General features: G+C 40.1%; 1 protein-coding gene across 2 annotated transcripts in view; it reads right to left on the bottom strand.

Annotated features, from left to right (window-relative positions):
• The window catches only part of SLC16A10 (solute carrier family 16 member 10), a 120,704-nt gene that overhangs the window by 29,098 nt on the left and 65,461 nt on the right, over positions 1 to 26,145 (bottom strand). For both annotated transcript variants that reach the window (XM_087444007.1, XM_087444006.1), the window contains exons 2-3: positions 23,929 to 24,073; positions 19,043 to 19,505 (exon numbers count right to left, since the gene is read on the bottom strand). In XM_087444007.1, coding sequence (XP_087300133.1) covers positions 19,043 to 19,505; positions 23,929 to 24,073 — 608 coding nt within the window. The remainder of the gene's footprint in view (positions 1 to 19,042; positions 19,506 to 23,928; positions 24,074 to 26,145) is intronic.

Genomic DNA, 26,145 nt, shown 5'->3' with positions numbered 1-26,145 from the left:
GCCCTTGAAACCTAGTGTGGTACACACCTGCAAAGCAAGGAGGTCATTGGTCAAAAGGTCCAATAATCACCTACAGTATTGTTTTCTAAGATGGTGTTATCTGGCCATGCCTGATGGTCATTAGCCTCAACTGGCCCTCCCTCCCACCTTTTTGAGGGGATGAGTGGGTGTTGCTTAACATCTTTTATGTAATGTTTATGTAATTTATTACATAAAGAATATGATAAACTTTGGTGCATATGAGTTAGACAAATATTTTTGGGAAATAGTTAAAGAAGAAAGGAGGAGACTCAAGACTTAAAATAAAGATAACTTTGTTTCTGAAGGTAGACTCGAAGTAACAGCTGACTGTCTCAGGTACCAAGTGCTAACAAAGGCAGTGTTTTAAGGAGGCCAGGAAAGCAAGGGCAAAAACAGGCCCAACAGAGCACTGCAGGCTAGGGGATTAATAGAACTACAGCTGCCTTTGCAGAACTGAGGGGAAAAAAAATCAGCAATATTTATTATCCACTGTTGTTGCAGTTACCATGCCCTTTGGGAGATAAACAGATTCCAGGCACACAGTCATCATCTGTCCTTGTCTGTGATGATTTTGATTCCCTGATCCTCTGCCCTTCCTCTTCAGATACACATCATCAAACTGAAAAGAGGTATGGGCAACAGGTAGGCACCGGCACTCATTTTGTCTCTAGGAGAAGAAACTCTTCTGGCCAGGCCAGGGGACCTATAACTTTTACGTTTACATGGTACATCCAAAAACCAGGTAATACGTGCTGTACAGTATTTCCAGTGGTTTTTAGAATTCAGAATGATTTCTGCAGTTTCCTACTTTCCAGTATCCCTAGAGGGATACTGAGTTCAGAGCACTTCGACTCACTTGCTGTTGCCTCCAGAGATGAACAGCTGCGGCTTGTTGCCTCTCATCTGCGTGCCTTTTAGAGTAATTTCTAAAGAATATGCGCATTCAGCATCTGAAGAGCTGTTCCCTAACTCTACAAGACTGTCCTGCTTCAATGCACCTTTTCAAAGGTGAACTCACAGCAAAGAGCCTGGCCCCTTTAAAAACTAGACATGCATGTGAAAGGGAGCAGACACCCTGCTGAGGTGGTTAATGGATAATCGCAGAATTTGTTGCAAATCAAAACTTTACTCCACCCTTTGACTTCAAAGTAAAATGAACAGAAATCTTCTGAATGGAACGAGAATTTGCTTTGTTTTTACTTTCTTTTGTAAACAACTGTGTTTTCTTTATCTGTTTTTGCCAAGAAAAGGAAAGGAAGCAGATTAAACAAGCGGGGCATTCCCGGAGGAAGTTTTACGTGAGCACTGTGCAGCCGCAAGCCCAGGGAGGGGATTAAAGGTGGAAGGAAACTAACTCAGAGATCTGGGTACATAAAATTAAGCCCTTTACATTATATAATATTGAAATGGGACTTTATGGCCTTAAGATAGATATTCATTGACGAGGTCAGCCTCAAATTGTCATTTTTAGCTTGTTAAATGTGATCAGCTGTACTCTGAGAATAAAACAGCTCTAAAATAGGCTTGAAGTGAAAAGACAAAATTTCTTCGCCTGCCAACGTTTTTAAGAACTAACATCTTTAGGCATCAATTTATTAATAATATAGTCTGTCATGACTAAACTCCTGGTGCAGGTACCAACTGCCTCCTCAGCAGCTGACCAAGAGAGCTGACCTTTGGCCTAACAGGGCTCTAGGAGGCATGGTAGTTGGTTCTGTTTGTTTTTTTAAACGGCCAGTCTTTCCACTGCATCAAGATGGGTTTCCATGGTGTTGGTAATCACACATGGCACTGTGAAGACACATAAAAGTCGGGACTGAGAAAAAAAGAGGGAAGAGTTTCCAGAGTGAAGATCATTTAACAGTCACCAAGGGGTAGAAAAAGAGATCAGAAGGAAGAAAGATGACTGATGGTTAGAAAAACCTTGGTCTAATTTTGAAAACTTTTTTTTTTTGTGTGAGGAAGATCCGCCCTGAGCTAACATCTGCCAATCCTCCTCTTTTTGCTGAGGAAAACTGGCCCTGGGCTAACATCCGCCAATCCTCCTCTTTTTGCTGAGGAAAACTGGCCCTGGGCTAACATCCGTGCCCATCTTCCTCCACTTTATATGGGACGCCTGCCACAGCATGGCCTGACAAGTGGTGTGTCGGTGCGCGCCCGGGATCCGAACCGGCGAACCCTGGGCCACCGCAGCGGGGCGCGTGCACCTAACCACTTGCGCCACCGGGCTGGCCCCCTTGAAAACATTTTAAACTCTAAAAATTCTTTAAAGCCTTTGTTATTATTCCCTTTCTGGATGTTTTTTAAAAATAATTTTCTTTAGATTAAAACAAAAACAAGTAAATAGTCCATCCTTGACACAGCATTATTTAGATCAGATCAAGATCTGGCAAAATGTTTTAAAGGAATTATCAATCAAAGCCAATTCAGATTTAGATGCCAGTCCAAATAATCCTGAATTTTAGAAGTTAAGATGGACTTCATTTAAAATAGAAAATAAATCACTAGGGTCTTTATGTAACGTGAAATTATTTAGTGACCCTGTGCCAGATATTTCACAGAAATTATCAAAATTTGTTCTAGTCTTTCCTGAACAATGAAAGATGTTTAATCTGTTGGTTTATTTAAAATTTTTATTCATCCCTCCCAAATCCAAATTTGATTCTGAACAGTTTCTTTCTTGGAGTCTCATTCTTGGCACACCAGAGTCACCGCTTCCTCAGAGCCTTGGTTCCTGGCTAGTTTGGATGAACGTGGTGGACTGTCAATTGCTGAGACAGTGTCTGTCTGTGAAGGAGTTAGACGGCCTCTACTGTGGGCATCAAGGTGGCTCCAGAGGGCTCAGCCACAGTCCACAGCCTGCCTGCATGACTGACTGACTACTACTCCAGTAGAGCACTCTGAAGATACACGGGGGTTGCAAAGGCTCCACAAACGTGGGATCCTGTTTGTGATTAATGCTCTTTTGAGGCATCATGTGTTCCCATGTTTGCATTTGCTTAAAAAAAGGGGGATATGTTGGGCCAGCCCCATGGCTTAGCGGTTAAGCGTGCGCGCTCCGCTACTGGCGGCCCGGGTTCGGATCCCGGGCGCGCACTGATGCACCGCTTCTCCAGCCATACTGAGGCGGTGTCCCACATACAGCAACTAGAAGGATGTGCAACTATGACATACAACTATCTACTGGGGCTTTGGGGGGGAAAAAAAAAGGAGGAGGATTGGCAATAGATGTTAGCTCAGAGCCGGTCTTCCTCAGCAAAAAGAGGAGGATTAGCATGGATGTTAGCTCAGGGCTGATCTTCCTCACAAAAAAAAAGGGGGGGGGATATGCTCTTTTAAACTTACTCCTGGATTTATCTGGTGATATAAAGTCACCTACTGGCTAAATATGCATGCAAATAAATAGATAGGTATGCGTTATGGAGTCTAATCAATAGTTGAATTGCATGAATTTGGAAAAGTAGTCCAAAATGAACAAATGCACCCAACAAAAGGCTAGTTCAATTAAGCTTAAATTTTAGAAATTTAAGACTTCATCTTAAAATGGGAAGGGATAATTTTTCAGAAATTATTATTTAAATCACTAGGATTTGGGGTAATTTGACAACTTTACTTACTCAGCAACAATAATGTCAGTAAGCTAGATAGTTTGTAAATTATCAAAATTGGTTCTATTTCTTCTTGAACAATGAACAATGTGTAGACTGTTGGTTTATTGAAATTTTGACTTATTTAGTTTAAGGTTGATCTGATTTTTGAGAGAAACAAATTCAGCTTCTTAATTTTGCCCTTAATTCTAAAGTGAAGAAAGATTGATCCTTCTAGGAAAATTTTCCCTTCTTCTTCTAATCTCTCCTCACTAAGATTCCATCAGACTAGTGATATTTGTTAGAGAACTCCTTTACCAAAATCTTCTATCCCCTTTTCTCCTCCAGTCTTTGTAAGGCATACAGTGTTGAGTCTTTTCTATTAATTCTAAGAGTTATCTAATTGCTAACTCCTTAGTATCACATCAAATTCAAAAATATTTTTTATTTGAATGGGATTAAAAATTGTTAGGATTAACCTAGATCAGTTTTCCTTCCACTGTTCTCATTTCCACATACTTCTGAGATTGTCTACCCCAATTTTTTACCCTTTCTCAAGAATAAGACTATTTCAGGATGGAGCGGGGAGGAATATGTGATTAACGTTATTTTAAACATGTTCAGTTCTGTCTTGTGATTTTAAAGTGTTCGGGAAGAAAAAGACCACACCCCTGTAGGAGGACAGATAAGAAAATGGAAGGCCCAGTGGTCTGGATTAAGGCAGCTGGATGGCAGAGAGGAAACTTTTGTGGACTAAGAGTCGGAAGGCCCAGGCATGGCAGGAAAGAAATGTCTTTGGAGTCAGCTAATGAGCTCTACTCCTGACTGATTCTAAGATCTCGGGCATCAGCGTCCTGATCCCAAAACAAACACTGCACGTTGGTTCACAATGTCGGTAGTACCATCCCCTTGGCAGTGTGTTGGAAATCTGTGGCAGCTGTTTTTGTCTTTCTGATATAGTTGTGCCCAAGCATTATCTTTTTTTAATTAGTTTTTTTACTCTAATAAAATTTACATCACATAACATTTACCATTTTAACCATTTTTAAATGTACAGTTCAGTGGCATTAAGCACATTTACCTTCTTCTTGCAACCATCACCACCATCCGTCTCCAGAACTTTTTCATTTTCCCAAACTGAAACTCTATACCCATTAAAAATAACTCCCCGTTTCCTCCCTTCCCCAAGCCTCTGGCAACTCCCATTCTACTTTCTGTCTCTATGAATTTGACTACTCTAGGTAACTCATCTAAATGGAATCATACAGCATTTAACCTTTTGTGTCTGGTTTATTTCACTTAGCATAATGTCTTCAAGGTTCATCCATGTTGTAGCATGTATCTCAAGCACTACCTTTTAAAATACACATTAGTTTTTTCAAACATTACTTCTTTTATTTCTCCTTTATATTACAGGTGGGCCATTATTGCTTTTTTAAAAAAAAATTACGTGTACAGGTAGGTTTTATGACCTAGGAGTTTTATTTCAGGAGAGAAAAGGAGGCACTGGTTCTGACACACTGCTCTACATATGTGACAGCGCTGCTGTGAAGGTGAACAGGATGCAGAGCTTAGAAAGCACCTCACGAGGACGAGGCAGGACAGGGACACTAGGACTGGGCAATCCCGACCCCAGGATTCAGAGTGCATGAGAGCTGAACTAAAGAACAGGAGGAAGGAAGACACCTGACGGGGAATTTTGAAAAGTCCCTGAGGCAGCTCCTGAGGAGTAGGAAACATATAAAAGAAAACCCTTATTCACATAAGCAGAGATACAATTAAGTAGGGACAGGGACACTTGATTTATGTTGAGGCTATTATAATGCTTCATAAATTCAATAATCAATATATAGCAGCATTTTAAATTCCACAGATATGTGCATGGGTCAAGAGGGTTGTGGACACCCGTGAGCCTACTTGCCGGGCTGGGTCACTCTCAGGCATCCCATTCTTCTGGAAGCAGCTGGGAGAGGGTACAGGCATAGGAGGTGTTATTTCACCTCAGCAGGGCTGACTACATACCTCTTGCCACCCATTTCCATATCTTTAAATTACTCCACACTGAAACTCATCTAGATAAGCGTACTTTTATTTCTATTATTTAAGCTTTAAACCACACTTTGTCACTAACTATATGTGTGACCAGAGCAAGTCTCTAAACCAACTAACTCCTTTCCCTGCAAGATGGAGATAAAACTGTTCTCACCTTCAGGGGTTATACATTGAAGATCAAAGAAGGAAAGAACTTGAACATAAACTGCTGTTAGAATGAAAAGGAGTCATGAGAAGGGTAATGAATAGACCTCATACTTCAGCAATTCAACTAACCTATAAGCTCAGCCTGAAATTGGTCAAAAATATTCGAGTGCCAGGCACATGCTAGGTGCTGAGGATGGAGCCATGAAGAGGGGGCTCTGCCCCTATCCTGTGTGAAGGGTCCAGTCTACCTCATCTGTTTCTTTATCATGTCCTGAGGTGTCAGGACACTCCCCACAAAACTCCCCAGTGTATTCTGTAGACAAATCCACAGTCTTCACCAGCCTTTCCCATACTTACATTGAATACATTATACAGTATAAGGGCCTAACAAAAATACACTACTGCTGCTTTTCAATTTAGGTTAAAATTAGATATTTAAAAATGTCTGTGGATTTCTTTCTCCCCCACAAATTTTAAATCTTTTAGCAGTTTGGAGCCTACATTCTAGGGATAATTTTCATGCAATAAACCATGCATCATTTCTAAAAACTACTGTTGAATTATCTATAAATACTTATTTTTGGCTAACTAAATATAATTTGGGACACATGGCAAACTTACTCTGCCTTACTAAAAGCAGAAGCTCTGTTTTAATTATTTGTAAATGATCAGTTTCCTAGATTTCTCAGGTATTATGTCCTGTCCTATTATCAAGTTCCTATGCTAGTGTATTACAATTTGAAAAAAAAAATACTCAAAAAAACTCTCACTAGCTTGTTTCGATGAGAACATTCTGTAGATATTTAACTTCACCATTAATGCGCCACAAGTGGCCAGATAAGTCAAGATCCTCATTCATCTCAAGCAGGAGAATGCTGGTGAATACTGCCTAAGGCACAAAACTGATAAATGGGCAAATGTTCACTAACCTGAGTAGTCAAATTGCAGCAGATGTTGAGATCTGCAGGGAAATAAATGCAAGGTTAGAAAAGCAAGAAAAGCATAGACACCATTGAAAAAAATCTCAAAAAAGTGGTGATAAAGTGAAGGAGAGAAGATGTCTAATCATTTCTGTAATAACCACATGAGAACTGAGGAATAGTAGTATGTTATTAGAAGATATAAGTAGTGAATAAAATATCTGAAGAAAAAGCAATCCTTGTTTTCAACAGGCAGATTTTAATATAATACATCAGATAAAAATAAGTTGGATAAAAATATTCATTATTAGCTGGCCTGAAAGAAAGAAACTAGAGAAATTCTGTCATAGGCTTCCTGAGAGCAATAGGAAGCTGCCTTTTTTTTTTTTTTTTTTTTGTGAGGAGCATCAGCCCTGAGCTAACATCCATCGCCAATCCTCCTTTTTTTGCTGAGGAAGACTGGCCCTGCGCTAACATCTATGCCCATCTTCCTCCACTTTATATGGGACGCCGCCACAGCATGGCTTGACAAGAGGTGCCTCGGTGTGCGCCCGGGATCTGAACCCAGGCTGCCAGCAGTGGAGCGCACAAACTTAATCGCTACACCACGGGGCTGGCCCCCAGCCTTATTTTTCTATCTTCCAAAAACCTAATAGTGCCCTTCACCCATAGAATGCATTTACTATCACCTCCTCAAAGAGGTTGCCCCTGGTCTCCCAAACGGAAGTTACCTCCCACTATCACCTTCCATCTCATTTTATTTTCTTCAAAGAAAATACTACTATTTTAAAACTACCTTATTTATGTGTTTACTTATTTATAGAGCTCTGTGAGAGCAGAGACTACACATCTGTTCTCACCACTGTCCCCCCACACCTAGAATGCTAGTGGCACCAACAGGTGCTCAATGAATATTTGAATATATTGTTTGAATATTCAAACAGTGGGCACTTGTATCTGTTCAACTGAGTTGTAATTAAAGGAAATCACACACATGCAAGAAAAAAAAACAGTGACACAATGGAATAACCCATTCTAATTCTGTTGTAATAACATTCCTCCCACTTACTGTGCTACCTTGAGCAAAATAAAACCTCTCTGATCCTCAAGGTTCTTATCTATTAGTGGGAGAACCAACACCAGTGCTGCTTTCCTCATTAAAGATTGCTGTGAGAGTTGAATCAGAAGATGTGTGGCCAAAGGAATCCTGAGAAAAAAGAAGAAAGCTGGAGGTATCACACTCCCTGACTTCAAAATGCACTACAAAGCTATAGTAATCAAAACAGCATGGTACTGGCACAAAAACAGACACACTGATCAATGGAACAGAATCGAGAGCCCAGAAATAAACCCACACATCTACAGACAGCTAATTTTCAACAAGGGAGTCAAGAACATATAATGGAGAAAGAAAAGTTTCCTCAATAAATGGTGTTGGGAAAACTGGATGCCCACGTGCAAAAGAATGAAAGTAGACCATTATTTTACACCATACACAAAAATTAACTCAAAATGGATTAAAGACTTGAATGTAAGACCTGAAGCCATAAAACTTCTAGAAGAAAACATAGGCAGTATGCTCTTTCACATCAGTCTTAGCAGTATTTTTTCGAATACCATGTCTTACCAGGCAAGGGAAACAAAAGAAAAAATAAACAAATGGGACTACATCAAACTAAAAAGCTTCTGCACAGCAAAGGAAACCATCAACAAAATGAAAAGACAACCTAACAACTGGGAGAAGATATTTGCAAACCATATATCTGATAAGGGGTTAATCTCCAAAATATATAAAGAACTCATACATCTCAACAACAAAAAACAAAACAACCCAATTAAAAAATTGGCAAAACAGGGGCCAGACCGGTGGCGTAGTGGTTAAGTTCGTGCACTCCGCTTTGGCGGCCTGGGGTTTGCAGGTTCAGATCCTGGGCGTGGACCTACGCGCCGCTCATCAAGCCATGCTGTGGCAGCATCCCATACAAAGGAGAGGAAGATGCGCACGGATGTTAGCCCAAGGCCAATCTTCCTCAGCAAACAAGGGGGAGGATAGGCAACAGATGTTAGCTCAGAGCTAATCTTCCTCACAAAAAAAAAAGGGCAAAAGATCTGAATAGACACTTTTCCAAAGATATATAGATGGCCAACAGGCACATGAAAAGATGTTCAACATCACTAATTATTAGGGAAATGCAAATCAAAACTACAATGAGATATCACCTCAGGCCCATCAGAATGGCTATCATTAACAAGACAAGAAATAACAAGTGTTGGAGAGGATGTGGGGAAAAGGGAACTCTCATACACTGCTGGTGGGAGTGTAAACTGGTGCAGCTACTATGGAAAACAGTATGGAGATTCCTCAAAAAATTAAGAGTAGAACTACCATATTGATACTGGCTCAACACAAGGTTGACATAAGGGAAGCCATACTGTAGAAAAGAAACGGTATTGTAACTTTGAATGACCTGATTAACTAACCCAGCTGGGTATGCACCCTCCAGGAGATATACATGCTCTGTAGATTTTTTTTTTATATATGTTTTTTATAGTTGAGGACATTGTTTTCTTTAATAATTTTTATTTATTTATTTTTCCCCCCCAAAGCCCCAGTAGATAGTTGTATGTCATAGCTGCACATCCTTCTAGTTGCTGTATGTGGGACACGGCCTCAGCACGGCCAGAGAAGCGGTGCATTGGTGTGCGCCCGGGACCGAACCTGGGCCGCCAGCAGGGGAGCGCATGCACTTAACCGCTAAGCCACGGGGCCAGCCCTGCTCTGTAGATTTTATGGCCCCTCCCAGCTGGTATAAATTGATAATTTTGTTCTTCTGAGTTCCTTAGAAATGTGATGACCCCGGGGCAGAGAGCCTAGGCTGATAGCCATCATCAATAACAACTCAAAGATCAGGGTAGAGGGTGCTGCTCCAGTCTCTGATGCATATCAAGTAAAACAAAAGACTGCCAGGAACTAAGACCAGCTGCCTCCCCCACCCAGAGACCAGCCCTCTGTATAACTGGCCTGTAGTCTTTGTTCTGTAAGAGGGTTCTTTTGGACATTAGTCTGCCATCTTCCCCCTTGCTAGCAAGCTGTAATAAACTGCCCTTTCTTTGCCACCATCTTGCCTCTTGACGATTGGCTTTTGTCTTGCAGCGAGCAGACCGTGCCCTTTGTGTGGTAACATAACAATCAACATAAAGATAATCAGAATAACAAACCAAAACCAAGAATAAAAAGAGAAGGAAAGAAGGGAGGGAGGGAGGGCCGGCCCTGTGGCTTATCGATTAAGTGCGTGTGCTCTGCTGCTGGCGGCCCGGGTTCGGATCCCGGGCGTGCACTGATGCACCGCTTCTCCCGCCATGCTGAGGCCGCGTCCCACATACAGCAACTGGAAGGATGTGCAGCTATGACATACAACTATCTACTGGGGCTTTGGGGGGAAAATAAATAAATAAATAAAATCTTAAAAAAAAAAAAAAAAAGAAGGGAGGGAGGGAGAAAATGAAGCCTTCAGACCCTAGGATTTAGCCTCCGTGTTTAGCCTCCAGGCTAAAAACAGAATTAAAATGTTAACTCTACCTCTTTAATCTGGCTGTAGTGCTAACAAGACTGAGACAGGGCAACTCTTCAGCTCACACAGCTCCACTGTAAATCAATTTTAAAATGTTTCCAAAACTCTGCACCCATCATCCCCAAGGATGGGGACATGTAATGGGCCCCAAGGCGTTTCTCCTGTCAGAACTTTCCAATGAACAGAGACAGGCAGCAGGAGAGGTCAGCTCAGCAGCCAGTCCCGGCCCAATATACAATAACTTTTGGTTTACAAGGATCCCACCATGAGCCTGCATTCTCAGGGCTCTGCCGCACAACAGCCTTGACCCTGAGCTCCAAATACATCCACAAAGGAAAGACAACAAAGCCAGCACAGCTGCCACTTGCAATCTGAAGACAGGGACTGTGTCAAAATGGCAAAGCAGCCTCCTGTGGGAAATAAACCCTATGAGTTGACCAGGGTTATGTTAGGTGAGAAAATTTCATTCCTCTAACAATTCTGTTTCTACTATGTACACATTTACATTTTAAGCTCCGATAAATTTCCATTTGTTTTCCTTGGATATTCTTGGACGTTACCTCTAGTTCTGCCACTTTTATAACTATGTGACTTTTGGCAAGCAACGTAACCGTTCTGTGCCTCAGTTCTTTCACCAGTCTTAAAAACAAAAAACCTAGTGTAATTAAAATGACCTGTGCAATCCCTTTCAACTCCTAAATTACTGTTGTACTTTTTTGCAGGCATTTAAATATCCTATTTAAAAGCCACACTCTTAAGACGACCCAGGAACCAGCCCTGCAACCCTAAGCAAGTTGTCTCACCACCCACTCCCTCTCCTGCTAAATGAAAACACTGATCATGCTCATCTCATAGGGTGGCCCTGAGGCTCCAATGAGAGAAACTTTATGGGAGCTTCTTGTAAACTAAATGTTAATAAAAGCGTGGGAAATCAATAAATGTTACATTTGTTTAAAAGAAACTTCCAGTTTAAAACAAACCCTGGCAGGGCTCTGATGTCTGGGTCTGCAGCATCTTACATTTGCCCTGGGGCTTGGATGCGGAGGTCGTTCTTGCCATGTTACCCCAGCAACGAATCAGTTCAATTTGACATGGATGCAGATACAGCCTGATTGCATAACTGCACACCAGTTGTCCATTTGCAGTTTTGCCTCCAAATGGTAAGCACTGCCTACCAGTAAATGAGCTTTTCTCCAATTTGTTACGAGGGAATATAAACTTCCTGAACAGATGCTGGGGAACTAGACAGAGATAATGGGGATAGGATGGGGGGAAAGCAGAGGGGAAAATGGACAGCAGCGTGGGCATATGGAGCTTATACACAAAAAGATGTGCAGCCCTCAAACCTTCTTTGGGTGCTAAAGACTGTTCCCTACAGCATGAATACGTAACCAAGGCCTGTTCCCCTTATGCTCTGTAATCCTTGGAGTTATTGCCTGTAAGGGCTTCTCCAAAGAGATGCCCAAGAACTCGGAGAAAAGGTTCAACCAGCAGAAATGTACTCCCAGTGGATCAGACAACTCTCTCCACCTGCCAGAGCCACCTGGTAAACGTGGGGTAAAAGCCAATGAGAACAGCCTCACAAGGGAAGATTCTCCAAATCAAGATTTCTATTTCTATTCATCCACTATCATAGCAATTTATTTTCTAGTTGCTATAAAAATCATGATAGGACACTTATCAGGTAATTTAGGTTCCTTAAACTTGAACAAACTTAAATTTGATACTAATCCAAGGATTTGAGGGATAAGTAAATATCCATATTACAGTTAAATTTTGAGATTATTCAAAAGTATATTATATTTTAACAAATAAAACCTGAGATACTTAAAAACAAAAGCAACAAAAACCTGGTGAAACTTACACATTAACCAGAGAGAAGAAACAGCTTTCCAACCCACTAACTCTTCCGGGCCTTCTCAGGACATTATTGATCCATCGGTGGCCTCAAAGAGTTTATATGTAACTCTAAAATTCGAGCAAGTTACTTTTTTCCATTTTCCTATAATAGTAGTTATGTTAACCAAATATACGATAGATCTTATTATAAACTTGTACATTTGTCCATTTTTTTCTTCTGCTATGCTTAATGTTTGCTGTAGAAAACAAAATTGAACATGAAACTGTATATTCCATCCGGCTGCTTGTCATAGGTTGTGCAAAGCAATTTACTTTTCTCATACTCACAATGTACTAGAGATCAAAAGAGGAGAAGTCGGGGCTGGAAATAAGGTTACATGATAGCCTCTCATTCACGTTACATCAGAACAAAAGCCCGTTTCCTCCAGAGTCCTCTCCATGGCTACACTGCATACTCTGAGTGCTGAGATGGTCCAACACTGCCTCTATTCTTAGTTCTGAGAGAAGAGAAGGGAGACTTGCAAGGCAAAGAAAACTTTGGTCTAGGCCAGTGTGGCTGGTATTAGGCAGCACTCCATCTCTGAGGTGGCCAGATGAGGAACAGCAGCAGACTCTTTCATAAAAAGAACATGAGACTTAGGGTCTAATTTGAACCTGTGTTCAAATCCCACTCTGAGCATAACTCAGTGATTGACTCTGAACAAGCATAGCTTAGCAGAGTCGTTTCCTTAGCTCTAAGTATATAGTTAGTTATTACACTCATCTTTGTGATGGTTATGTGAGATTTCATGAAAACGCTTGACAAATGATAGATTCTTGACAAATGTTACCTGACTCTCCCTCTGAGGAAGCCACAAGCAGATGAAAGCATGGATGCTGTTCCTATTTGCATGGCTCAGAGCCCTGAGCTCTGGCTTGGAGCAGTGTTCCTGCTCTGACCACAACACGAATGGAGGTGCCTTGGCTAGTGAGGTCTAACAGCCACATCCCAGTATTGACCCATGAGAGCATCTGGCATTAGTCAAAGCTATAAAATTTCTCTGGAGGTACTACAGGCCCCATTTACTGGCTTGTGTGCCCCAAAATTTCATTTCTAGTTTAAAAATACAACTTGTTTGTTCCCAGTTACAGCTTATCTTGCTGTCCAATTAATTGCCCTGTCAGCAGGCAAATGATTGTGTCTTTCTTCACAGCATTAGGTAAATGAAATCTTTCTACCAAATCAAGTTTCTTTTGAGAACAGTCAATTGCTATCCACCACAAAACCGACACACTTATATCATGGAGTTTTCTGAAAACAGGCTAATAAACACATATATTGCAGATTTCAGTCATCTTCTCCTTGATAGAGAACTATGTAGGTCTAAAGCTTAAAACTGAAACTCGACCCAACTATCATGTGTTCTAAAGTCGAAGAACACGTGTACTAAATAACTGCTTTTCAAAAGTGAGTAGTGGTGGAGAGATGTGAAGCAATTAAAACTAAATCATCCTCCTCGTATTCAGGATGGAGCATTTCATGCCACTGAGAAAAGTTACATCATCATTGTCATCTGTAGGCATTTATCAGTCATCTGACTGATGTGACCCTACAGTCACTGCTCTACCAAAGTTATGTAGACTTGTGGTTGGCCTATGGCTCCTGCATCCTCATCCTGCTCTTACACATACCACCCAAGGCTCTCTGAGATTTTCAGTTGCTACACAGTAGGGCAGACACCAATTGTCTAGCTTTCCTTGTTAATGAGGATGGCCACCAAGAGTTGCTACTCACTCCTTCCATATACTTAGAATTGTCACAGAGACAGAGAAATTTCTTCTATTTATCAAGTTATCATTTCAACATACGCATATAAAGCTGTGGTTCAAAGCAAAACACATCAACTCTGCTCCATCAACAGATGGAATTAGTGTTACTCAATTATTCTCAGGTTTGCTGAGTTTAAGCTTATTTGTTAAGTGTTTCATGAAAATGAATACCATCATGTCCCATAAGTACAAAATGTAAAAAATCATTATGGCATCAAAGCAGAGAATTTTAAAGATTAAAATGATGAGAAAATGTATATTTCTTATGGAATGTCACTTTAGACTTACTTATAATATATTTAGTCATTCAACAGATATTTGAGCACCCGCTGTGCATTAGGCACTATGCCAGGTGCTGGGGCTCTATCACTGAACAAAACAGAGAAAGATCCATGGGGTCTACAGAGAAACTGAACAAAACAGAGAAACCATGGGGTTTACATTCTAGCAGAGATACACATACAGGCGGCAAACAATAATCATGATGAGTAAATTATGTAATATATTAGAAGGTAGTAAGTGCTATGGAAAAAGAAAAAAAAGCAGTGTGAGGGGGTTTGGGAATGCTGTGAAGGGGACAGGAAGAAGGCAGTTTTAACCAGGTGGTCAGGGTAAGGCTTATTAAAAGGTGATTAGCAAAGAGGCCAGTGTTGCAGGAGCAAAGTAAGTAAGGGGGACAGGGACAGAAGATGAGATCAGAGAGGTAGGAGGGACCAGATCATGGAGGACCTTAAGGCCACTATAAGGACATTAGTTTTTACTCTCAGAGAAAGGAGGAGCCTTTGAAGGATTCTGAGCAGAGTGACTTAAGTGTTGAAAGAATACCTGTGGCTTCTGTGTAGAGAACAGACTGCAAGGGGCAGGGAAAGAAGCAGGGAGACAGGTTAGGAGGCTATCGCAGTGATCCAGGCCAGGGATGATGGTGGCCTGGTCTAAGATGCAGTAGTGAGGGGGATGAGAGGTGGTCAGATCCTGGATATACTTTGAAAAGAGAACCACCAGGATTTCCAGTCTGGATCAGGAATGTGGTGTGACAGAAAGAAGAACCAAGGATGACTCCGAGGCTTTGGGCCTGATCAACTAAAAGGATGGAATTGCCATCTCCGGAGATGAGGATGGCTTGGGGCAGAGCAGGTTTTGAGGGGGGTAAGATCAGGACTTCAGGGTTGGACATGTTAAATCTGAAACATTTAGCAGTCATCCAAGTGGAGATATTAAGTAAGCAGTTGGCTTTAAAAGTCTGTTGGAGAATTCAGGAAAGAGGTCTGGGCTACAAATATAAATTTAGAGTCATTGGCATATATATGATGTTTGAACTCAGGAGACTGGATGAAACCACCAGTGGAATGAGTAGATAAAAAGATCAAGGGGCAAGCCCTAGGACTACTGATATTCAGGGTCAGGGTGAAAAAGAAGGAACCAGCAAAGAAACTAAGAAGGAGTGATGGAGAGGTAAGAGGAAAACTAAGAGAGTGATGCTTCTGAAGAAAAATTGAATAAGGAGGAGCCATAAAAACATAACCCAAAAAACAACTCTCAGGCAAAAGGGGCAATTCATAAAAACTGAAGTAGCTGCTACTAGGAATGGTTATTAGAAAGTTAGGTTTCACCTAAATTGATCTATAAGATTTGTACCCTTACAATGGAGATTATAAGTGGGTAGGCCTAAAACGGAGATCACTTGACAGCTTCCAGGAAGCAATATAATGCTTCATTTTTAAAAGTCAACTACTAAAAGATAAAACCTCCAACCTTGCTTTGAGTGCAAGATTGCCACAAAGCATACACACTCTCTCTCAAATCATCACGTATATAGCTAAATAAATAAGATCTTAGAATTTTTAGCATAACCATGAGAGCACTTCATTGTACTTCTGAATCTTCAAAGAAGACCTAGATAGATAAATTAGTTCCCCAGTTGATTAAGGGTCTGGTTTTAACACCAAATCTCATGCTCAAGGCCCAACTCCAATCCTACGAAGCTTTTACTAACCACTCTTCCCAGCGGATATCATCTTTCTCCTTTGACTCTTCTATAGCCCCCACTAAAACCACTCAATTGGCAATCGCATTGTCTTAATCAAAATAACTCTCCTTTTATACCAGAATTGGATAGACACTTGACATACATTTTCTCTAATCCTTACAACAACTCTACAAAATTGGGTTTATCTCTATTTTATAGATGAAGAAACTGACGCTTAGAGAGGTCATGCAAGGTTATGCAACTAGTAAGGGACAAAACCAGGATTTAAACCCAGATCTGCCTTACTTCAGAGCTTTACGTTTACCCACTATACATACTGCCTCTTACATGCAAGTACTATCCTAATAATCATCAGTCACTCCTTCTGTGACCCTGGGCAAGTTTTTAAACCTCTCAAGAGCCTCAGTCTTCTCATCTACGAAGTGAGGAGGCTACACCACAGGTACTGCATTGTTGTGAAGATTAAATAAGACGATGCATGTAAAAGTCCTTTATAAACTATAACAGTCTTTATGATTACACTTAATGCTCCTTCAGGACAGGTTCTTATGCCTCACATGTGTATCCCCTTCAACACCCAATAAAGGGTTTAATATGAGTTGAACATTACCTACCAGTCTTTGGAAAGATTTGAGACACCTTTTCCCCCTCTAAGGAGGAAAGTGGTGTCCCTGTCCATGACGCCTGGATTACGTATCCATAATCCAAACCTTAAATGACAACACAGTGACAAAGCCAGCACACCCATCAGCCTGCACGGCATTTAACTGTCTGGTGTTTCCTCTCTAACGTGGCTTTCAGCGCCACAGCAGTTTAACAAAGAGGAAATCCCAAATGAAAAATATCAACACGTTTTGTAAGAAAACATACCTGGAAGGAAGGAGAACAGAAAAAAGGCCCGGTTTGTTATCAGAGTTAACACAGACCTTATTGTTCTGTGTATTGTCTGATTTACAGCCTCCTGATGACAATACTATTTATAACACTAACTCATCACTCACTATGAAATTTGATCTACTTTAGGAAAAAGACCAATAACTTTAGGCATACTTATTTTACCCCCAGTAAGATGCACATATCTGGTGGTATATCCAGGGAAGTGGCCCAATATGCTCCAAAGGGAGACTGTACTAGATTTGCTACCAGGTAAGCACAGAGGACGGGAGCCAACCCCTGCTCTGCTATTATGTGATTCACTTAACATCTCTGTTAATGATGGATCTGTTTTCCAGTTTGTAAACATGGGCTAACATTATTTATTTTGCCTATGTCACAGGTTTATTGTGAAGGATAAATGAAATAATATATGTGAAATTAATTTACAAATTACAAATATATTACCAGAAATAATTGGACCATCACCTACCACTTGTCCTTTGGTAAATGTCTGGTATTAGCAAAGCTGAGATATTGATTTCTCTGGGTGTGTTCACCTCGTAGTGCCAAAGAAAATTTTTAAAAATCTGGGGCCAGCCCGATGGCATAGCAGTTAAGTTCATGCGATCCGCTTCGGTGGCCCAGGGTTTGCCAGTTCACTCACTGCTCATCAAGCCATGCTGAGGCAGCATCCCACATAGAAGAACTAGAAGGACCTACAACTAGGATATACAACTATGTACTGGAGCTTTGGGAGAAAAAAGAAAAAGAGGAAGATTGGCAACAGATGTTAGCACAGGGCCAATCTTCCTCAAAAAAAAAAAAATCTATCTATCTTTTAGAAGAACATAAATGTTTTCTTAACTACAGAAGTTAGGGTAAAGTTGATCCTTCCACAATGGATCTATATTCTAACAAAAAATAGCTTCAGATGGTTCAGATATGCCTTGCTAAAAGTGTGAAAATGGACTATCAGATCAATGTAGCCACATACTGCACATACAGCAGGGGTCACATACTAGGTCATTTTACCTAGGACCTCAGTCTCTGCAAAATGCCAAGCGGCTCAGAGTATGAAAAACTAGTCCTTCTCCTTGTCTCCCCAGTGGTCATCCCAGTTGCTTCCTCAACACCTCTGGCAAAAAAAGAAAAAGGAAAATTGAGAAATCAAAATTATTCTTTGATCCAGGACATGCCTCCCATCTCTCTTTGTGGTTCCGTGACCTAATTCCTTTCTGAACTATGCATGGGAACCCACAAGGGGTTGATGACATAGTTTACTAGCTGACCCCTTGAACCCAGTAATTCTTTGAATTGTGTTACCAACTTTCACCAAAACTTGTAACTAAAGAAAAATTGCACAAACGTCCAAAAGTAGACTGCAAGCTAGAAAAGATCCAAGTTCACACACATAGTACACACACAAAAGAAAAATTTGTCCTAGTATCATTTTTAATTATCATTTATCAACTATGTTGAACTGGAATACATTTTCAGCTACAACAGTAAGAAAACAGGAAGAAACATAATAAGCCCTTTGAGCAAATTTTGCTAGAGGCAAATTCTTGTTTCAGTATAAAAAGGCTGCCTTTGAAATAGAAATAAACAATATATAAATTGCTTGAGCACTTGAAATCCTAATTTCCTGTGAAACTCTTTCTCTCTCCCTTCATTTGGAACTTGCTAACATTTCTCCAATAATCTTCTGAATAGAATTCCCATTTTCCTAGAAGTATCCCACAAGTGGATGTAATGACTCCCTGTGTCAAGGCCATTGGCTTTTACAATGCACCTAATTTCTGCATCTTTTTGTTGAAAAATAATTTACTGATGTTGGCAAAATCATTGTACCATCTCTGTCTCTGATTATGATTTGTAAGCCACTTAAAGAAAAAGTGACCTATCAAGTTTTTTGTATTGATGACATTTGTTCCAACATTTTAATTTTAGCCTTTTATTTTTTTTAAGTTTTTTTTTTTAAGTTTGGTGATTTTTTAAATACCAAAGCACATCATGAAACATATCCTCTGTTTAATGATCTGATGGATATGTTGACCTTGTCTTAAGAGATCTTGAATTTCATGAGTCCCTGAATTACAACCAGAATAATGTTTAAGGCCAACTTCAAACTGATCTATCTTATTCTTCTAAGAAGTTTTCTGTATGAAATAATAATATCCATTACCAGCAAAGCCAAAGAAGCATACTCACCAAGTGTACATAAGGCACAAAGTATCCAAAAAGTGCAAGTGGTATTCCAACTGCCCACACTGCATAAGCTGTCACCTTGAAGATGGCAAAATTGAAAAATTTTTTTGGAGGACTGAACCTTCTCCTGGAAAAGAGGGAGAATCTGTTGCCTCCTTCGGTTCTACTCTCTTTATCTTTGGCACTGGAAGCAAGAGGTCGGTAGGTGAAGCTAGCCAGAAAGAGAACAAACATGAAGATGGAGAGGATCCTCAGTGTGGAAAAGAGGCCCACACTGTCAGTTAGAACCCTTAAAAGGAAAGGCAGCAAAATTGTGAAGATACTGCTGCCAGCGGTGACAATGCCATTCACCAGTCCAAGGCGCTTCTTGAAATAGTGTCCCAAAATGACCAATGAAGGCTGGTACGCAAAGGAGCAGCCACAGGCAAATATGATTCCATAGGTAAGGTACAGAGGCTCGATGGACCTGTAAAAAGATGCAAAGCAGCTTTCATTATTTTTATCATGTTCTTGGCAGAATAAAACCTTATATAGTGAAATTTGCTTTTAGTTAATCAACATATTTTCTACAAATAAAAATTAACCAAAAAGAGAGGCAAAAAACTTAGTCAAGAATGTAGCACTAAAAAAATCTTAATTTAATTCAAACGGATAATAAAAATGCCTTGACTATGTGAAAAATGACCATTAAGGTCATCAGTGATTTTGTTCCTCCTCCTCTGTCCATGGATTTCAGGTGAACCACGCAGCACTGGGTAAGAACTGTTGGCTCTCCACAACTCAGAAATAAAGGATGGTGCCAGGAAGGGCCTCAGTAAAACTGACAGTGATTAAACTAACAAACAAAAAACCTAGTCTCAATAAAAGTTAAAAAAAAATTATAATTTAACTATGAAAACTCATTATTTTATGGAGTTTTCCCAGGTACTTACTAAGCAATCTATTCAAAGAAAAAGCTGCATTTGATATTTTCCCCTCAAGGTTATGTCAGGAACATTTGCACAGAGGAGCAGTGGCGTCTCATTTTTGCTGGCCTAAGGGCTGCAGACCAACCTTCGCCCTGTGTTGCGCTGTTCTCAGTGTTGTGCAAGATAACAAAAAATCATATTCTGATTGCAGAAAGACTAAATGAAGTGTGTTCATTAGTGATCCCAGTTTGCAAGCTTTAAGGCCATGTATGTCTCAAAAGAATAATAAAGGATTAAGAATTTTACAGTTTAACCAAATAACTTAATCACATATCTCTTATGAATGTAAAGGATCATATCATTACATTCGTTGAAACAAGGTAAGGAGTAAAAGAAAACTGGTTAAAGTTTTTTCTTTTGAAAAGTCCAATTCAAAAGACTATTTATCAGTAGTAAAGGCAAACCATTTATTAGAAACTAAGATAGGCAAACTATTTATTAGAAACTAAGATAGATATAGTCGATTAATAACTACATTTTGGACAATACTGGTCTAGCAATATGCTGAGGTCATCACAAGAACTCTAGAATCTGATAAAATTAAGGCATGTTGGAAATCCTCCCTCTGAGCTGCTCTTCCCCCTCTATTAATCCACAGCTCACACCATCTTCAAAGCAGGCTCAGGGCCGGCCCTGTGGCACAGTGGTTGAGTGCGCGCTCCCCGCTGCTGGCGGCCCAGGTTCGGATCCCGGGCACGCAGCGATGCACTGCTTGTCAGGTCATGCTGTGGCGGCGTCCCATATAAAGTGGAGGAAGATGGGCGCGGATGTTAGCCCAGGGCCAGTCTTTCTCAGCAAAAAGAGGAGGATTGGCATCAGATGTTAGCTCAGAGCTGATCTTCCTCACACACACACACACACAAAAAATGCAGGCTCAAGAGTTGCTCCTAGGCATTCCCAGATTAACCTCACCTCACTCTGATCACCCTTGACTGAATCCTAAGTCTTTATTCAATAAACATATATTGAGAGCAGCTACTATGTTCCAGGTACTTGGTGGAAAAAAATTTTTTAAATGTGGTTATGCCCTACTCATAGTCTGCTTAGTGAAACAAGACATCTACCCCAAATAATAAGAACATAATACAGAACAAGATATAAATAATACTCCATTCAGTCTGCACCAGTTTTTCCACATAAGTAGTTTTCCAGATAATTGCAACTTACTTAATAATTTTAAAGGAAAAATCTAAATCTGTTATCTATTTCTCTGCCTTCTTCAAAGCATATATTAAAAATAGTATTGACAACACAGTATCACCATGAACATTAATTTCTATACGATTATACCACAGTATTGTACAGCTGTCAGCTGGAAAACTGGAGAGCCCTGTATATAAATGGAAACACCCTCTCACGCAAGATTTTATTTATTTATTTATTTTTTTTGTGAGGAAGATCAGCCCTGAGCTAACATCCATGCTAATCCTCCTCTTTTTGCTGAGGAAGACTGGCTCTGAGCTAACATCTATTGCCAATCCTCCTCCTTTTTTTTTCCCCCCCAAAGCCCCAGTAGATAGTTGTATGTCATAGTTGCACATCCTTCTAGTTGCTGTATGTGGGACGTGGCCTCAGCATGGCCGGAGAAGCGGTACGTCGGTGCGCGCCCGGGATCTGAACCCGGGCCACCGGTAGCGGAGCGCGCGCACTTAACCGCTAAGCCACGGGGCCGGCCCTCACGCACGATTTTAAATACTAAGTGCTGGGTGAGCTTCGCTTGGTATCTCTCCCACCAAGTAAAGGACACGAGCTTTGGGATGCTCACTGCTGCTGAGCCTTTTCCACTTACTTCTAAATGTTCACCTTGGTAACAGACGGTTCAAACTACTGAGGTTCGACGACTGAATAAGAGCAGAGTAAATCAGTGAGATACCAACCATGTGTGCAAAAAGGATTCCGGGAAGGGACACTGAGGTGACCTGGGGTTGGCAGAGAAGGTTTCCTAAGAAGGCAGAACTCGAACTAGAGGAAAAGTGGGTCCACTGTTTGACACCTGGAATTTATACCACATTTCCCCTTGGTCTGAAACATTGCTCTGAAATTTTGATGGCTTTGATCAGTGCATTAAATAATGAAGTTGAATAGAAAATATGAGAACATGTAGTAAGGTAAACATGGTTTCAAGAAATTTTGTTTCAGTTAGGGGGGAGAGAACTGGGTCGCAGTGTAAAATATATTTCATAATATTTATTTCTCAATGGTCAAAAAAGCTTGAAAAACACTGCTTGCTAGAAGTAGGTTTGTATATATGTGTTTTGTCTACCAAACTCGGCCATCAGTTACACAGGCTTTCGGCCTCTTAGTCCTCTCTCCATCAAGGCCTGAGTGCTAACACATTCAGTAAGAGGTATGGCTGCAGGAACAGCGGACACCTGGAGGCGCCCAGCACAAAGCAGGTATCTCCTGACGCGATGACAAAACAATGTTGTATTACCGATAAAAAAGAACTAAAAGTAAATGACCTCACAGAATTACCTAAGCAGAATCTTATTCCAAACAAAACTGGTTTTTTTCCTTAAAAAAAACTTTTGCAAGGAAAAAGATCATAAAGGCACATTAAAGATGGATTATCTATTTTCTACCAAGAAATAAAAATAATTGTTTGAATCCAAATAAAATTTCTAAGGTAAGTGAAAGAAAGACGCTTGCTTTAGAGTTGAGGAAGGGGTGTATGTTGGGAGAGAGGTAGAAATAGTAAAACCAAGGATTCTGTTGATTAAATACCCCAAATTTAAAAATAAACAGGGCAAGAAATTAAGTTTGATTTTTTTTTCTCATCACCACAATAATGCTTTTCAACTAAAGCATGAAGATAGCTAGGGAAGGGAAGAGGCAGAAAATGAAGATTAATCACTCTAACTAATGAGACAGAGGATGGAAGTCATCTTCAGAGGTTTTCTTGTTAATCACCTCTTGTTGCCCAGAGCTACATATTAAAACCAGTGTTTCTCTACCTGGGGATTATTCTGACAATGAAAGGGATTTACCAGTAGAATTGCAGCTGGAGGGAGAGGTGCTTCATACAGTAATGTGCCCATCAGCTCTTTGCAGTTAGTCCTCTTCAGTGCACGACGACTTTTAATAGGCACAGAGAAAGTGTACTGATATTAAGTTTTATTTTAAGCTGCATTTGACTACTTCACTTTGCCATGATCTTTTTAAATTTTAGCATGTTCTTTTTAAAAAAACGTAGGAGGCGGCCCCGTGGCGTAGTGGTTAAGTGAGCATGCGCCACTGCTGGCGGCCCGGGTTCGGATCCTGGGCACACACCCACGCACTGCTTGTCAGGCCATGCTGTGGCAGCGTCCCACATAAAGTGGAGGAAGATGGGCACGGATGTTAGCCCAGGGCCAGTCTTCCTCAGCAAAAAGAGGAGGATTGGCATGGATGTTAGCTCAGGGCTGATCTTCCTCACAAAAAATTAAATAAATAAATAAAAATAAAAAAAAGTAGACAGGAATTCTCTACCTACGTTGAAATAAATAGCAAAGTTTTGATCTCATTAATAAAAATATTTCCTATTGAGCCTATGAACAACTCCTTCAAAATACCACTTATTGTACCCTTTGGGCCTCAGACTAAGCTGACCTTAAATTAAGGCCATTACTTTAGACAACTCACTGTTATAACTTGAGTTCTTTTAGGATTTTTATGTGAATAGAAACAAACCAAAGGAGAACCATTTTTCTTGGCTCCAGGGAATGTATATATCCGAACCTCTAACTCAGGTGCTGCAAGCAACAGCATTCAAATTCTCAAGCTCTCTGTGCTGCCATGACTTACAATATGTGAGTCATATTGCTTAAAGTTTTAAGCAATGAAAAGGAGGATTTTTCCTTGTAAACAGCAAAGTTTCTGAAAGGAAAACTTTGAAGTATCTAAGAGTTCTTGAAAAGCAACATGAAGAAACTGAGTCCTTACCTTACAAAAGAACTGGACAAGAGTCCAATGAATGCAACAGCAGCACCCAGGACAGCTGTTTTCCGACAACCAAATATGTCCGTGAAGACGCTGGCTATTGGGCAGCAAAAGAAAATCATCCCCATGGAGAGAGAACTTACCCATGCTGTAAAAGAGAATAAAAAGGGGGCACTATGACATGGTAAATTGCATTTGTACTTATCCCATAGGATATAACACATATTTAGAAAAATATTAATGCAGAAAAGGTATTACTCAGACTGATAAATGGGAAAAGGATGGAATAAATTAGTAACAAATCTGAATCATAGTTCAAAGGATTGGCCAATACTAAATGTAAACAGCAATTATTTGTATTTAATAAATTCTTGAAAAGTCTGTAGTCTTAAATAAATCAAACATTCTCCTATGACCCAAACACTATTAACCTCTATCCTGTTACCTGTGGTTTTAAGCAACTTCTAATCTATGGAAAGAAATTCGCTTAAAAAAGAATAATGAGGTGCCGGCCCAGTGGCATAGTGGTTAAGTTCGTGCGCTCTGCTTCAGCAACCTGTGAGTCGCAGGTTCGGATTCTGGGCCTGGACACACATACCGCTCATCAAGCCACACTGTAGCAGTGTCCTACATATAAAATAGAGGAAGACTGGCACAGATGTTAGCTCAAGGACAATCTTCCTCAAGCAAAAAAAGAGGAAGATTGGCAACAGATGTTAGCTCAGGGCCAATCTTCCTCACCAAAAAAAAAAAAAAAAAAGAAGAAGAAGAAGAAGAAGAAGAATGAGATATGTTTAGGAATCATGCCTAAGTGGTCAAACTGCAAAGGAATGATGACCACTGAAGTCAGGATGGTGGTTAACTCTTGTGGGGAGGAAAGAGAATTATAATCATTTGGACCCAGTAGTTAAGAATTGATCATCTGTGTAAAGTCTGGGCTTTTTTAGTTCTTTTGCTAAGGGAATCAAGTCATACTTTTAGTAGACTAGTTGTTGACCTAGACAATAGTTATTGGGTATTCACTTTATTTATAAAACCATAAATACATTTTATCTTCTTTTCTGAAAGTATGTTATCTTCCACAATAAAAAAATAAGAAGAATCAGAAGTCATAATTTCCTGCTCTGATGCTGTAAAAATCACAACCTCAAAAAAGATAAACAAATACTGAGGACAATTTATCATAATTCAGTGCCAAAGAAATTAGTGATCTCACAGGATATCAAGTCTGTAAATTCTTCTTAAAAAGTATAATAAACTAATGGGGACTAAGTGAATGTGGGTACAGAACAAAGAGATCTGGGTCCAAATCCCCCATCTCTAACTACCATGTATCCATGGGCAAGTCACTTCCCGAGTCTGTTTTCTTATCTCGAAAGAGGATCCAACACATACCTTTCCAGAATTATTAAGGATTAGAGAAAATGTGTCTAAACCTCAGTATCTAGCACAGAAGCACTTAATAATTTAGAATTTTAATAACAACAAATTGTCTGTCATATAAAATGAAACAGATCTCTAGAGCTCCATTCAGCTCTGCAAGTCTGCTAGTCTATTACTCTATTTCCTCAGCAAAGGAAGAAAATCCAGACCCTACACAAATGATCACTTCTTAATAACGGGGTCCAAATGAAGCTTTACCAGACTAACAATTTCATTTAATTCATTGCCGTCTTACATTTTAAATTACATATGTTTTAATCAGCCATAGTTCTACTTCCTTTCTTCCCTTACCAGAAAGAAGAGAGATGATAATCTTAAAACACAATGAAGCAACTGTGCAAACAATGCGATCTTGACTTAGACGTTGGGGGAGGGAGGGATTCAGAAGTGGACAGTAGAAAGAAGCCACTGGCCAGATGAGTTAGCACCACCCCAGCCCCAGATGTGCAGAGCCATTCAGTATGGGTCTGCTTAAGGAGAAGTAAGGATTTTTTAGTCTACTATCTTATATAAAAATGTCACTGATTTATAATAATTTAATCTCATTCAAAAAAGTTTAGTCATCTATCATGTTTAAGAAACAATCTAAACAATCTGGGCAGACTAGAAGAATAACATCCTAACATCTATTTTTGGATAAAGGCACTTTTACAATTAAGTAAAAAGCCAACACTAAATAACAGACCACATTAAGAAAGCGAAGAGCATATACTTATATTGCATTTAATGCTCATAACAGTCAAGGCACTTTCAAGAATAAAGACACAGAGGGGACGG

Source organism: Ceratotherium simum, chromosome 19 (genome assembly GCF_057802395.1).
Source record: "Ceratotherium simum simum isolate JZ-2026a chromosome 19, ASM5780239v1, whole genome shotgun sequence".
Taxonomy (NCBI): domain Eukaryota; kingdom Metazoa; phylum Chordata; class Mammalia; order Perissodactyla; family Rhinocerotidae; genus Ceratotherium; species Ceratotherium simum.
The sequence above is the reverse complement of the archived record's forward strand: the minus strand, read 5'-3'. Positions and strand labels throughout refer to the sequence as shown.